Below are 14296 nucleotides of genomic sequence, written 5' to 3'. Positions count from 1 at the left end.
GGAGGCCATTTCTCACCACTGTGCTGGTCCAGCACTTCCTTGGGTACATTATCTTTAGGTATACTTTGTTTGCACTCGCAGAGAACCATTAGGCAGCTCAAGGGGGTGTGGAACAAGCGCCCTCTAACCCGGACTCGCCCTAGACACTTAATAGTCTCCAAGGTTTCTTCTATCTGGGCTATTTCCACTTCTTCTGGAACCAGAACCAAGAGTGCTTTAGCTTCCTCCAAACCTTCACCCCGACACCACCTCTTCAGCTCTGCAGCAAGCCCGGTGTGGTCTGCCATACTCATAATAGCCAAAAATACTAAGAAATGTAAACAAGCTACTGTAGGTTAACTTTTAATTCTTTTTTTTTTTTTTTTAGTGTGTTGCTCCTTTAATACTTCTATGAGACCCAAAAACATCCCAGCGGTGCCTCCATTTTATGTAGCCCTCATTTACTCAATACCATTAAATAAATGGGCTTTGGGTTCTTTTTCTAGTGTACTCTCGTACGATATTTTAAATTAACTTCTCTTTTGTTTCTGGGATCAATGAAGCTTATTCCTTAACAGTAGCACTACACGCGAAAATGAACACTAGTGTCTACAGTGCAGTAAATCATGTCATACACCATGTAAAGTAGAGCCTTGCAACCCTCCTTTAATTTACCAAACAATGAAAACAAGAAAATAATAAAATGGCAGATTTCAGTATTCAGGCAAACCAAAAAACACACACAGCAATTTACCCACTGTACACAGAATCTCCACACATACAGTGTAAACCACCAGTGATAAAACAATTATAGTCCCAAACTAAACCTAAAGCCGGCAGAGATAAACCCTACGTTGCAGGCCTGTATTGCTCCAGTATAAATCCAAAACGATCTCCCAACCGGAAGTTCTTCACTCAACGAGCAAAAAATAAATAAATAAACTCAGTACCTTGTGAGACGTGCAATTCCCACCAGCTTAATCCAGGCAACAAGTTGTCTTCAGCTCCTTCAGAAACACTCCGCTCTGAATGCAGTAGCACAAAGATGAGGAAGGTCCGTGATCTCCACGTGCTCCACAAGCTACCTGTTTTAGCTTCCCACGTTGCCAGAGGTACTCTGAGTGACGCGGGCACTCAGAGTGACTATCTGGGGTGTGTCCGTCGTTATCCAGTTCGGTAACGATCCTCTGCAGCTTGTTACGTTCCACAACTTTAGCGAAACGGCAGCCTACAGTAGTCCTTATTAGCGAACGGCTGGGTTAGCCTCACTTTAACTTAATGCGTGCACGGCCGCAAGAAACAAAGCACACAGTCCAGCAGACTCACGCTGAAACTTTACGTGTTATGTCACTAGCTTACCGACACTGTGACTTATCTGTCCGAAAAGTCAAAACACACTTACTCTAGTACATAAAAACAAGCTAACTTCTCCGGATGCTCCGTGTAACTCACGCACCACCGCCCTCTCTTCTCTCTCCTCTTTTCTCTTTTTCCTTCTCCACCCTGTGTTACCTTCACAGACCTTATCCCCGTAGGAAATTACAGTTCTCACAAACAATTCACAAGAAAAGAAAGATAACTTATTTTAAACAATGCAAACATGTTTTTAATCATTTTACATGAACTTTTACCTTTTTAATAAACAAGAAAATTTAAATAAATGAACTCTTTGATATTTATATTCTCAGATTTCACTTATCTTTTACTATTTATGCATCTTTTTAACCCGGTTACAAAAGTAAAATGAGTACATTGACCTTGAAAAGACTTGATTGGTTATATATTTACAATAAATACTGTTTTCTTTTTAAGATATGAGAAAATCTTAAATCTAAACTTTCAGGCCTACAAAAATCTCAGAGGTGAAACACACTGAAAACAAATCAAATCTCACATTTTCCATGATGGAAGTCGCTTTCTTCTGGCTCTGGGAATTTTTAGTCCTCATCAGGATGAAAATATTCTTCAATAAAACTCCACAGGACAAGACTCAGCAGTCCATCTGCATCTTAAGGATAAAGGACACTCTTTCGAGGATGCCAATGTTCACATTTTGGACAGAGAGGACAGATGGTTTGAAAGAGGAGTGAAAGAAGCCATCTATGTCCACTGTGAGCGACCATCTTTGAACAGAGGCGGTGGTTTACGACACCAACTCTCTGCCATCTATAATCCAGTTTTGAGATCCCTTCCCAGACGCCTTAACGCCCACTCACATCCTGGGCCATCTGATTTCAGGAATTCGCATGATAAGGTGGGGCCAGGTTTCACAATGAACTCACCCGAAACTCTGGCTGATTGGGACCCACACCCAGTTTCACACCTTGGCTCAGGCGATTAGAGGATCATCAGGGGGTCCTTTTGTCCCTCTGTGGGGGGATACTCCCACTAGGTTTATATCTGGGACTCTCCACCATTTGACCTTAGAACTGAAGAAGCTTCTTGGATGAGAGGTGAAACGTCTTCAAGTAACTTAAAGAAGTCCAGACGCTTTTCTTTGCAAGCTCCTTTGAATAATGATAGTTTGCTAGAAATCGCTGTGTCAAAAGTGTCAAAAAGGATCTTGAGCATCAGAATGTTTGTTTAGGTTTAAATGATGAATAGACGGGGGCGCTATGGAGCCGCGGACCGAGATGGCAGCATAAAGTGGTTGCTCCGTGTAACCTGCATTAAAAACCCAGAACAACCCAAAACTAGAAACTTAACTGCTATTGGAAAATGTCAAAAACGACTAATCTCAAGGACTGTGATATTTTCACCCGAAAACGCGGTTCCCAAAAACCAGTTAAAACCGATATTTTGGCAACGCCTGAAAGCAGCGAGGGAGCTGCTAGCGCTAGTAGCATGGGTGACCTTAGCACGGTGTTAGCTGAACTTCGGTCGTTGCGCTCCGAGTTTAGTGTATTCGGAACTAAACTGGACAGCATAGATAACCGTATGGGCGAAATGACGAAGTCAGTTGCTGCTTTGGAGACAAACATGACGGAGGTAAAGCAAAATGTTGCTGCAAATGCTACATGACTGGAGGAATCTGAAAATAGAATAATGTCGGCAGAGGAGCTCCTGGGAAAGAGCGTGGCTGATCTCAGCAATGCCATGAACCAGATATCCTACCTGGAGGCAAAAACCGACGACCTGGAGAACCGGGGCCGAAGGAAGAACCTGCGGCTATTTGGGAGGGCGCCGAGGGTCAGCGGCCACTGCTGGAGTTTATAAGGGAGATGTTACCGCGCTGGCTTGAGACCGACAGATCGTTCGTTATTGAGAGGGCTCACCGCACCCTAGCACCTCCAAAGCCAAACCAACACAGAGCTGTCCTTATCCGATTCCTGAACTTCCAAGATCGGGAGTTTGTTTTCCGCTCCACAAAACACAGTAACATCGAGCACGACGGAAACAAACTCTTTTTTGCCCAAGATTTCTCAGCTGAGACCATCCGGCAGCGAACCGAGTTCAACGCGATCAGAAAAGTGTTTGCCGACGAAGGAGTGTTCCGCGGTTTTCAATATAATCCATGCAAGATGAGGATCCTCCACAATGGGAAGATACGCCTGTTTTCATCTCCAAAGGAGGCCAAGGATTTCCACCGTAGACACACTGGACAGGACTAACTGTAGCGGTGAGCGTTTCACTCCCTGAACTGCAGAATCAGCTGCTCATAACTAATAGATGAGCTGTAAAAATCTGTATTTTCGCTCAGTTATAATATTTGGCTTTTTGCTACTCATTGACTTGCCATGTTATTGGACACAGGAAGTTTTTTTTCTTTTTTGGAGCTTGAAAATTTTCCATTACGTTTTAATAATGCCACTACAAACGTAATTTTTTGTTTGTTTTTCCTTTTTCTCTCTTTCTCCCTCTTGAACACAACAATGTTACCTACTTTGGTTAAACTTTTATCCTTTCAAGTGGGATTCTGTAAGTTACAAAAAGGACACTGCCATGGAATTATTCTAATTTAGTGGCTAGTCTGATATGTTAACACATATGGGTTTGTTATGTTTATGTTATGTTTGAATATGGTGTATGCATGGTTGACGGACACCACTGTTGCTTTAGTTGGGTTGGGTTCTTATAGTTCAGCTATTCCCCTTTGTAGTGGAATAGCACAGCCCCTAGTTTACTACTCTGAGTAAGGGAAGGGGGGGGGTTTAAGTGTTATGGGTCAATGCCAGTTTTTTTTTTCTCTATTTATTTCTCTATTTTATTTTATTCAAAGTTTACTTGTCACTTTTGTTTACTCAACATCAGCATCACGTGTTGTTATCTTAACAACATCATACCACTTCCGGTATGATGGTGCCTGTGTTTGGCTTTGCCGCTGCCGGCCGTGGTTTCTCTGTGCTGTTTTTTTCGGCCTTTTTGCTTTCGCTTTTTGTCACTAATGTGTTGGCTGCCCTTGTCTATGATCGCCTGACGCTATTATCCATCCGATCCTCTATGATAAGTCAAGATGCCTTATCCTCCTGCGGTATTTTCCATCCTCCGCTGCCGACACCGGTGTCTGGATCTTCGTTAGGTGTCATCAGTGGCGCCTTTCTGTGTCCGCGCAAGTCACGGAGAAGGAGAGGAAAAAGAGCAGGTGTCCAGGTAAAACTCAGACTGTTCTGGAAGCGGGGACTAACTGTGCCTGGATCTATGAGACGGCGCTACCTCAGGAGTGTTCATCCAGACTCTCCTGTTGTTTGGCCTTCCATCCCCGCGGTGAGTGGAATTTATGAACGTCGCGGATCAAACTCTCTGTTTCTTCGTCCCCTAAATCGGGCCGCTTCTGTTAATAATATGTCTTCTACTTCGCTGAGAGTGGCGCTTTTCAACGCTCGATCAATGACTAATAAAACGTTCCTGCTGAACGATTTTATTCTTTCCAAGAAACTGGACTTCTTATTTCTAACCGAAACCTGGCAGCGCGATGGTGACTTTTCATCCTTCATTGAACTCTGTCCGAGTGGGTACTCATTCATCAGCCAGCCTCGGACGTCGGGTCGAGGAGGAGGTGTCGCTGCGGTGTTTGGAAGCCGGTTTTACTGTCGCGCAGTGTTGGTCGGACATTTTTCATCCTTTGAACTACAGCTGGTTAGAATTGGAAATAAAGATCCATTTTACTGCGCTGTAGTGTATCGTCCACCTGGCCTAAACACTATGTTTTTAAAGGAGTTCAGTGACTTTTTATCCTCGACTTTGAAGCTGTCCAGACTGGTTATAGTCGGGGATTTTAATATACACGTTGATGATGACTCTGACCTCTTTGCCAGAGGTTTCCTTAGCGTCATGGATTCTTTTCATTTTACTCAGCATGTGTCTGGTCCCACACACACCAAAGGACACACACTGGACCTTGTTTTTACTTTAGGTTTAAACATTGATTTTATTTGTACTGAGGACATTTTTATTTCGGATCATCATTGTATTCTTTTTAATCTGTCTTTTCATTTGTCCTTCTCTCCTATTCGACACGTGGTTAGCTCTCGCATCTTAACTTCCTCTAGTGCTGTTAAATTTTCCGATGCTTTTAATTTAGTTTTATCTCCCTATAATGATGTTCATTTTTTAACAAATCTTTTTAATAATCATTGTCTTTGTATTTTAGACAATGTTTGTCCTGTCAAAGTTAGACTAGCTCCGGTTTCAAAGTCGTCTCCCTGGTTAAATGACAGCATTCGCTTCTTAAAGCGTTGCTGCCGTAAGGTTGAGCGTTTATGGAGGAAAACGCGTTTGCATGTCCATCTCCTTCATCTAAAGGACCTTTTAGTCTCTTTTAACACTTCAGTTCGAGATGCGAGGGCGGCCTATTTCTCAGACTTAGTGTCTAAGAGCAGAGGTAACCCTAAGGTACTATTCGACACCATTAGTGATATTGTTGCTCCTGCTCCACCTGCTGTCCCAATTTCATCAAATGAAGATTGTGAAAAATTTCTTTCTTTCTTCGTTGAAAAAGTCAGTAACGTGAGGAACAATATCTCTCCTTCTGTGTCTCTCTTGTCTGCTCCAACTCAAGCTAGGCCTGTAATTTTAGAAAGATTTTTACCTGTGTCCTTACCTGAGCTGGTCAAGTTGGTTAATTCAATGAAAGCATCCTCCTGCTCTCTTGATATTTTACCTGGATCTTTGTTTAAAAATGTCTTTCAGTCTATTGGTCCCTGTGTGCTCACAATTATTAATACCTCACTGGTTTCTGGTCAGGTCCCTGTTTATTGTAAGAATGCTGTTATTCACCCACTGTTAAAAAAACCTAAGCTTGATGCTTCTCTTCTCAGTAGCTACAGACCGATTTCAAAATTACCGTTCATTTCTAAGATTTTAGAAAAGGTTGTGGCTAAGCAGCTTATAGCTGTTCTAGATGAATACAGCATTCTGGATAAATTCCAATCTGGCTTTCGTAGAGCTCACTCTACTGAAACTACACTTCTTAGAGTCTCCAACGACATTTTGATGAGATGTGATGCAGGAGAATGCTCCGTTCTGTTGATGTTGGACCTGACCTCCGCCTTTGATACTGTGGACCATCATATTCTGCTAGATAGGCTGAGAGACTGGGTGGGTATATCAGGGGCTGCTTTGGACTGGTTTGAATCCTATTTGCATGAACGATCCTTTTCTGTGGCTACCTCTAAGTACAGTTCCTCTTCTACTTTTCTTGCCTATGGTGTGCCACAAGGTTCAGTTTTGGGGCCTTTATTGTTCTTACTGTATTTACTTCCTCTTCAACACTTATTGAGCACTTTTAAGGACATTTCGTATCACTGCTATGCAGATGATATTCAGGTATATATCTCCTTTAAGCCCCATGATGTTTCCAAGCTACAAATTTTGCACAAGTGCATAGACTCCATTAGATGTTGGATGGCTGGAAACTTTCTTCAACTAAATGAGGAGAAGACTGAAGTTCTTGTTTGTGCTCCTAAAACTTTTGTACCTAGTGTTATGGAAAACTTGGGTCCACTTGCTACATTTGCAAAACCGTCTATCAGGAGCCTTGGTGTTAGTATTGACTCAGCTCTGACTTTGGATGCCCATGTAAAATCTTTGGTTCGCTCCTGTTTTTATCATTTGAGAAACATTGCTAAGCTGAGTCCCATTGTATCGCGCTCCGAATTAGAAATTGTCATTCATGCATTTGTTTCATCTCGTCTGGACTACTGTAATTCTTTGTTTACTTGTTTATGTAAAGCCTCTTTGGATCGTCTGCAAGTTGTTCAGAACGCTGCTGCAAAGCTTCTGACCAAGTCCTCCAAGTTCTCCCATGTCACACCCCTGCTGATTCAGCTGCACTGGCTCCCCGTTAAATTCAGGATCCAGTTTAAGGTTTTGACCTTGACTTTCAGGGCTCTGCATGGACAAGCACCAACATATATAAGTGAACTTTTGCATCCATACATTCCCAGCAGGTCCCTGAGGTCATGTGACCAGGGCTTGCTTGCTGTCCAGCACACGAGGCTGAAAACAAAAGGCGACAAAGCTTTTGGAACTGTGGCCCCCAGATTGTGGAACTCTCTCCCTTTGAGCCTGAGATCTGTGGACTCAGTGGTCGCTTTTAAAAAACAGCTAAAAACCCATCTTTTTAAACTTGCTTTTAGTTGATTTTTATTTTTAGGTTTTAGCTTCTGTGAAGCACTTTGTGATTTTTATCTTGAAAGGTGCTATATAAATAAAGTTTTACTTACTTACTTACTTTACTTAATATTACAGAATGAAAACTCCAAGTATGGACCAACTAAACACCGCAATATCTCTGACATAAAAGTCACTAGTTGGAATGTCCGGGGTCTCAGGAAACTAATCAAACTGAAACAGGTTATAAGCAGGATCAAGCAATTGAAATCAAAAATAGTTTTTCTTCAAGAAACACATCTGACAGACTGTGAACTAAAGTCTGTGAGGAACAGATGGCCTGGCCAGGTGATCCACGCATCATACAATAACTATGCAAGAGGTGTAATTATTTTGATTCATAGAAGCATACCATTCCAAATGACGAAAATAATAAAAGACCCTGCTGGTAGGTACGTAATCACTCAGGGTACCATCCTTTCTATTACTTTAAACTTGGTGAGTCTCTATGGCCCAAATGAAAATAAGCCCAAATTTTTTGAAGATCTGTTTCTTACTGTATCTGCTTTGCAAGGACTGTATATAATTGGAGGAGCCTTTAACTGTACTCTCAATCCGAGTATGGATCGCTCAACAGGCTCAGATACATATAAAGCACAAACTAGACAACTAATAAATCGATTTATATCAGATATCAACTTGGTAGAAGTGTGGAGAGAACAAAATCCTGATGAAATAGAATTCTCCTGTCATTCAAGTATACATAAATCCCGCTCACGTATAGATTACTTTCTTGTCTCAAGAGAACTTTTATCAAGGATCAAACAGTGTCAGTATGATAGCATAGTGATCAGTGATCATGCAGCTATCTCACTGAGTATCCATCTAGGAAAGTTTATCCATAACCCCCCTCACTGGCGGCTTCAAACAAAATGGCTGCAGAATCCTGAATTTGTTAAATTTATAGAGGAGAAAATAGAAAATTACTTTGAGTTAAATACAGATCAAACTTGTGCCTCAGTGAGATGGGAAGGATTCAAAGCATATATTAGAGGTGAAATTCTTAGCTTTACGAGTACAAAGAATAAATCTTTGGAATTAGACTTAAACGTTAGCAACGACTCAACAAAACAAAGTGAGTTGCTACGTCTGAGAACTGAATATAATAAATTATCATCTGATGCAGCAGCAAAAAGTCTAATATGGCTGAACAGGCGTTCTCACTCCCGAGGCGTAACATGTCGACGTTTTGTCTCGTCCCGCGGCGTTCCTGAGGAACGCGAAAGGAGACCTTCGGCGTTCTTAGGGTACGCGGCGGGTTATGGCTGGAATCCAGTGCAATGACGCTCCCGCGGTAGTAGACGTTCCAGCCCTGTATTCCAGCCCTAAACCTAACCTTATCCCTAGCCCTGACCATAACCTTATTCCTGACCTTAACCAGGACTTTAATGATGTTAAATAGCGTGTTTCTAAGCGATTTGAAGAAAAAGAGCGAACATGTGTAGATTCAGTCCAGACGGTTCTCATATTTCCTCTTTTTCCGAGGTCGTCATTTAGGAACGTGGTGGGTAGCCGAAAACGTAATATGGTGACGATTTGTCACCTAGCGTAAAATGTTACGCTTTGGGAGTGAGAACGGGTTGGCTGAAGCAATCTTATTATGACCAAGGAGAGAAAGCAGGTAGACTTTTGGCATGGAGAATTAAGAAAATGCAGAGTGAAAGAGCAATTAATAGTATAAAGACCTCTTCAGGGAATGTAACAGTAGATCCATTGGAAATTAATGACAGCTTTAGAGAATTTTATGAAAAATTGTATAAATCAGAATGTGCTCAAACCTCAGAAGAACAGGACATATTCTTAGATCAACTTCAGTTTCAGACGCTAACAGAAAACACAAAGCAGGAATTAGACAGACGTCTAACTACTGAAGAGATATCACAGGCTATCAAAAGCATTAACAGTGGTAAAGCACCTGGGCCAGATGGCTTTCCGATTGAATTTTATAAAACTTTCCAAGACAAATTATTAATTCCACTTTTTAACATGTATGAAGAAGCGTATCAAAATGAAGCTCTCCCACCCACTCTGAGACAGGCAATGATTACTTTGATACTGAAACCTGGCAAACCCCCTGCAGAGCGTTCATCATTTAGACCAATAAGTCTGATGGGGGTTGACACTAAAATACTTTGTAAAGTTTTAGCAAGGAGATTAGACCCCTATATATCACATTTAGTTCATAATGATCAAAATGGCTTTGTGCCAAAACGTCAAGGGTTTCACAATATAAGAACGGTTCTAAATATAATTCACGAGAAATTTGATGCTAAAGATACAGCATTATTATCACTTGACGCTCGTCAAGCTTTTGACAGGATAGAGTGGTCATATTTATTTACTGTTCTCCCAAGATATGGATTTGGAAACGATTTTCTCAAATGGGTCACCCTGGACAAGTCAGCAGTCTGTCACAGGGCAAACACCATTTGCAAACAAATTCACACCTATGGGCAAGTTACCAATTAACTTAAACCTACTAACTGCATGTCTTTGGACTGTGGGAGGAAGCCACAGTCCCCAGAGAGAACCCATGCAAACACAGGGAGAACATGCAAACTCCACACAGAAATAGCCTGGCCTGATGATGGAATTGAACTCAGGACCTTCTTGCTGTGAGACTGAATTCATTTCAGTCATCGCTCTAATCATAGAATTGCAAAGTGCCCGGATGGATGGATGGATGGATGGAAGGATGGATGGATGTGGGTGGGGGCTCTCCTTACATTTAATGACAGAAGCCATTAACATGAGCAGCTGCAGCCAAACAGCAGTGTATGATGTAAAAGCATTACATAGCACTAACAGCACTAAACAGTTCACTGTAAAACAGAAAGCGTAACTTTGAGCTGACTTTATAACCCAGCAGTCCATGTAATGTTCTTAGATTCACTGCACAGAATCTGTGGTTCAGCCAAACGCAATCATTCAACAACAGAACAAATGTAGGCATCAATTCTTTCTTTTTTTTTTAAGTTTAACTGCATTGATTCCATGCTATTAGACAAAACTTTTACTTAATTACACAAACAATCAAGATTACTAGGATCATTATACTACTGTCATTTAGTCTATGTATCAGTTCTCAGTCAATGGGAAAACAACTAATCCAGTTCTGTCTTATCCTGTTGGTGTAATACAGACATGAAACTTTGTCAGTGAATGGTTTACATATTAAGTGTCATGCATATAATGTAACATACTAAAGTGATACTTACTACAAAAACATGATTACTAGTTCCACTAAAAACCACACAAAAACACCATCATAACCACAAACCACCACCAGTGAGCGTACTAAATAATTACACAGGTTAATTTTGCTCTATGTGTAACAGGCCTAAAAAACAAAGGAACCAAGAGGCTGGCGTAGTGTACAGAAACATCTGAGGTCAAAATGAGATTCCATATATGGTTTATTTTTAACTAATGTGGTTTAAAAAAAGACCAAAAAAGAACAGTTTCACTCATTAAAACTAACATTAATATTTTGTAGTCTGCAGTGGCACTGGGTTTATCTGTACTGGGTCATGGGGTGATCATTCCAGTAAGGCAGCTTGGACATTTTCATTTCAGTGGCTGCTTCTATTGGCCAGCCCCAGGCCTTAAAGAAGCCAGTCAGGTTCATCTTCACAGTCTGAGAGAAAGTCTCAGCATACAGGTTCATCTTTGTGTTGTTGTCATCAGGGATGTCACTCATACGGTGGTACGCAGCAAACACCTTCTTGAAGGCATCCCAGCCAAACTTTTCCTGGAGCTACAGAGAAGGTAGATATGACAACAAGCCAAACTACTTTTATACAAAATTGTTGCTGTTTGTTATGTTGTTTGCTTGTTGGGAGTAATTGCCTCTTGACATCCACCAGTGACTGGTTTATTATTGTTCTAAGGTTCATGTCTACCCCTTGCTATGTAATTTTCTCCTGTGTATGATGCAATTTGAGTATGTGGCTAAAATGCAGATTTGTTGTTCACTTGCTAGATTTAAAGTGTGACTGGATCAAATGGAGTTACAGACTTTCAGTCTTATTCATATCATGCATTTACTTCACTGTGGACCAAGCAAAATTTCTCTATAACTCTCTCACCTGCAGATATGTTTCCAGGGCAACCCACAGCTTCCAGTCACTGAGTTCCCTTCCTCCCTTGATGTATTTCTCTACTCGACTCTTTCGCTTTGCTAAAGGCAACTCGTCATGAGCCTGCATTGAACAACAATCGGAAAAAGTGCTTGTGTTTTATGATGATGTCTGATAAAGTAAATAACAGATTTTTAATCTCAACACCAATTGATTTACTCTACCTGTGCTCTGTTGAGACCCAGCACCTCTTCATTCACATACACTGACCACAGGTTGCATGTACACTCTGTGGTGTGTGATGGGAACTCCCAGCAGCTTCTCTGTTGGTTGTGTCCCAACTCATGGATGGGACCCCACAGTTCTTTACTTTTTTTAACACCAACTAATTCAGCAGCTGAAGCATGGTGTGCCATGATAGGATAACCTGCATGCATCCAGCCTTAACCAAAGAATAGAAAGTTGATCTACAGTGGGATACTAGTACTTTTTTAAGATTACATAGCTTTGTAAGAGAACAGTGCAACATACCAAATATTGCCATTCATCATTCTAACAGTGTATATATGACAGAAACATTCATTTCCTGTTTAAGTTGGAAACTACAAATTGTTGTGATTTATAAATGTAAATGGTTGTCTGTATATGTGTCAGGGACAGGCGTCATGTCATTGGGACTCTCCATAAGCAAAGCAAATAAGAAACAAGTAAATACAAAAGCTTTCAGCTGCTCCCTTTTTCACAAGGGGTCACCACAGCAGGAGACAGTGGGCAAGTATAAAACGTGAAGCAAAGTGCATTTACCGGCAGAAATCTGCACATCTGTCACAAAGCGCTCCTTGCGGGGAAATTTGTGTGGTTTGGCAGCCAGATCTGCAATGGCCCTCATGATTTCATCCCAGAGAGCAGCCACCTTGTCGGGGCGCTCCAGATCCCGAATAGCATCTGATGGTACGGTGAGGACGATGTTTTCAAACTCCAACTCTGCCCACGGTGAAGGAGCTGTGCGCAGCGTTAACCACTCAGCTGCAGTTGTTACACCTGAAAAGAGCAAAAGGGGAATGCTTTGGATTGTTAAACTTTGTGTACTGGTTTAGAAGAGGGGTAAAGCTGTTAAAAGGTTCTTTGTTTAGCTTTCTTTACTAGAAATATGTTGAGCTCAAGTCACCTGTATTGTCCAATGAAAACACTGTGTACCTTCGATCAGAATGAAAGTGATCCAATTCAACAAGTATAAGACTTATCAGATATCTTCCATTAAATCAATTGACACAAAGTGCACAAAGTACACAGCACTGTTATAAACCACAGACTCACCAGACTTGTAATATGGAGCAGTTACAGCTTTCTGGACTGTGACCCCCCATTCATCTCACCTGAGACGCCTTTGTTCTCTGCCCTGGAGGCCGCAAACGCCGACGCAGAGGGAGAAGATCTGGCGTTCTGGTTCGACTGAGACGGCGCACTTAACAGACCACCGTTACCCAGTTTATTACTGGCTAATGTGCAGTCTCTGGAGAACAAGCTGTGCGAGCTTCGGGCACGGATCTCATGGTTGCGAAAGATGCAGGACTGCTGCGTGATCTGCCTCACAGAAACCTGGCTATTGGACAAGGTACCGGACTCCACAATACAACTACCGGGGTTCTCTGTGCACCGCGCGGACAAGTCACAGGATCTTACTGGGAAAAGCAGAGGCAGTGGTGTGTGTTTCATGATCAACAACAGCTTGTGTGATTATGCGAACGTGCACCCGTCAAATCCTTCTGCTCACCGGACCTGGAGTACCTGATGATTGTCGGCCATTCTGTTTACATTCCCCCACAAGCCGACACTGACCGAGCACTCAGGGAACTGTACAGCGCAATCAGCAGCGAGGAAACCGCACACCCAGAGGCGGCGTTTATCACGACTGGAGACTTTAATAAGGGAAACCTGAAGAAAGTTTCACCAAAACTCCACCAACACATCCATTTCAACACTCGTGGAGACCGGCTACTTGACCACTGCTACACCTCTTTCCGGGATGCGTACAAAGCCCCCCATGCCCCATTCGGCCAATCAGATCACCGCTCCATCCTGCTCCTGCCCGCCTACAGGCAGAAGCTGAAACAGGAAGCTCCAACCCTGAGGGTGGTGCACCGGTGGTCGGACCAATCGGAGTCTACGCTGCGGGACCGTTTTGATCACGTGGACTGGGAAATGTTTCACGTGGCTGCTAATGACATCGATGAGTACATAGACTCGGTCTGCGGATTTATCAGAAAATGTGTGGAAGATATCGTCCCATCCAGAACAGTTAAATCAAATCAAAAACCCTGGATTAATGGAGATGTTCGCATGGCACTGGTGGCACGGAGCACCGCTTTTGCCTCTGCAAAAACATCGGATTACAAACATACACATTACCAACTCCGGAAGACGATCAAAGCAGCCAAACGTGAATACAGGGACAGGGTGGAGCAACAGTTTGACAACCCTCGGAGTATGTGGCAGGGACTAAACACAATCACAGGCTTTAGAGGGAAAACCTGCACACCGCAGACCACGGCCTCTCTGTGTGAGGATCTAAACGTATTCTACGCTAGATTCGACACAGCAAACACCATGAGACCGGACAGTGTGCG

At 42.4% G+C, this 14296-nt stretch overlaps 1 protein-coding gene across 1 annotated transcript; it reads right to left on the bottom strand.

Moving 5' to 3' along the window:
• Positions 1-10013: 10013 nt before the first annotated feature.
• LOC121812247 (TRPM8 channel-associated factor homolog) lies at positions 10014-13385 on the bottom strand. The gene is made up of 6 exons (XM_042213857.1): positions 13154-13385; positions 12987-13040; positions 12474-12710; positions 11894-12111; positions 11679-11792; positions 10014-11347 (listed from the first exon to the last, which is right to left on the bottom strand). The coding sequence occupies exons 1-6, from the start codon at positions 13383-13385 to the stop codon at positions 11105-11107; spliced, it is 1098 nt and encodes a 365-aa protein (XP_042069791.1). The 3' UTR covers positions 10014-11104.
• Between the last annotated feature and the right edge of the window lie 911 nt (positions 13386-14296).

This window comes from Haplochromis burtoni, unplaced genomic scaffold, assembly GCF_018398535.1.
Source record: "Haplochromis burtoni strain Fernald_Lab_line unplaced genomic scaffold, NCSU_Asbu1 Contig_489, whole genome shotgun sequence".
Taxonomy (NCBI): domain Eukaryota; kingdom Metazoa; phylum Chordata; class Actinopteri; order Cichliformes; family Cichlidae; genus Haplochromis; species Haplochromis burtoni.
Note: the sequence above shows the minus strand (reverse complement) of the source record. Positions and strands in the feature narration are given on the sequence as shown.

Excerpts from the sequence above, each read along its gene's own strand:
- LOC121812247 (XM_042213857.1), bottom strand. The coding sequence starts at position 13,385 with ATGAAACACACACCACTGCCTCTGCTTTTCCCAGTAAGATCCTGTGAC. Across the intron at positions 13,041-13,153 it reads ATTAGCCAGTAATAAACTGG|ATGAATGGGGGGTCACAGTC; the intron begins GTAACGGTGGTC and ends GTCTCAGGTGAG. Across the intron at positions 12,711-12,986 it reads TGCTCCATATTACAAGTCTG|GTGTAACAACTGCAGCTGAG; the intron begins GTGAGTCTGTGG and ends TGCTCTTTTCAG.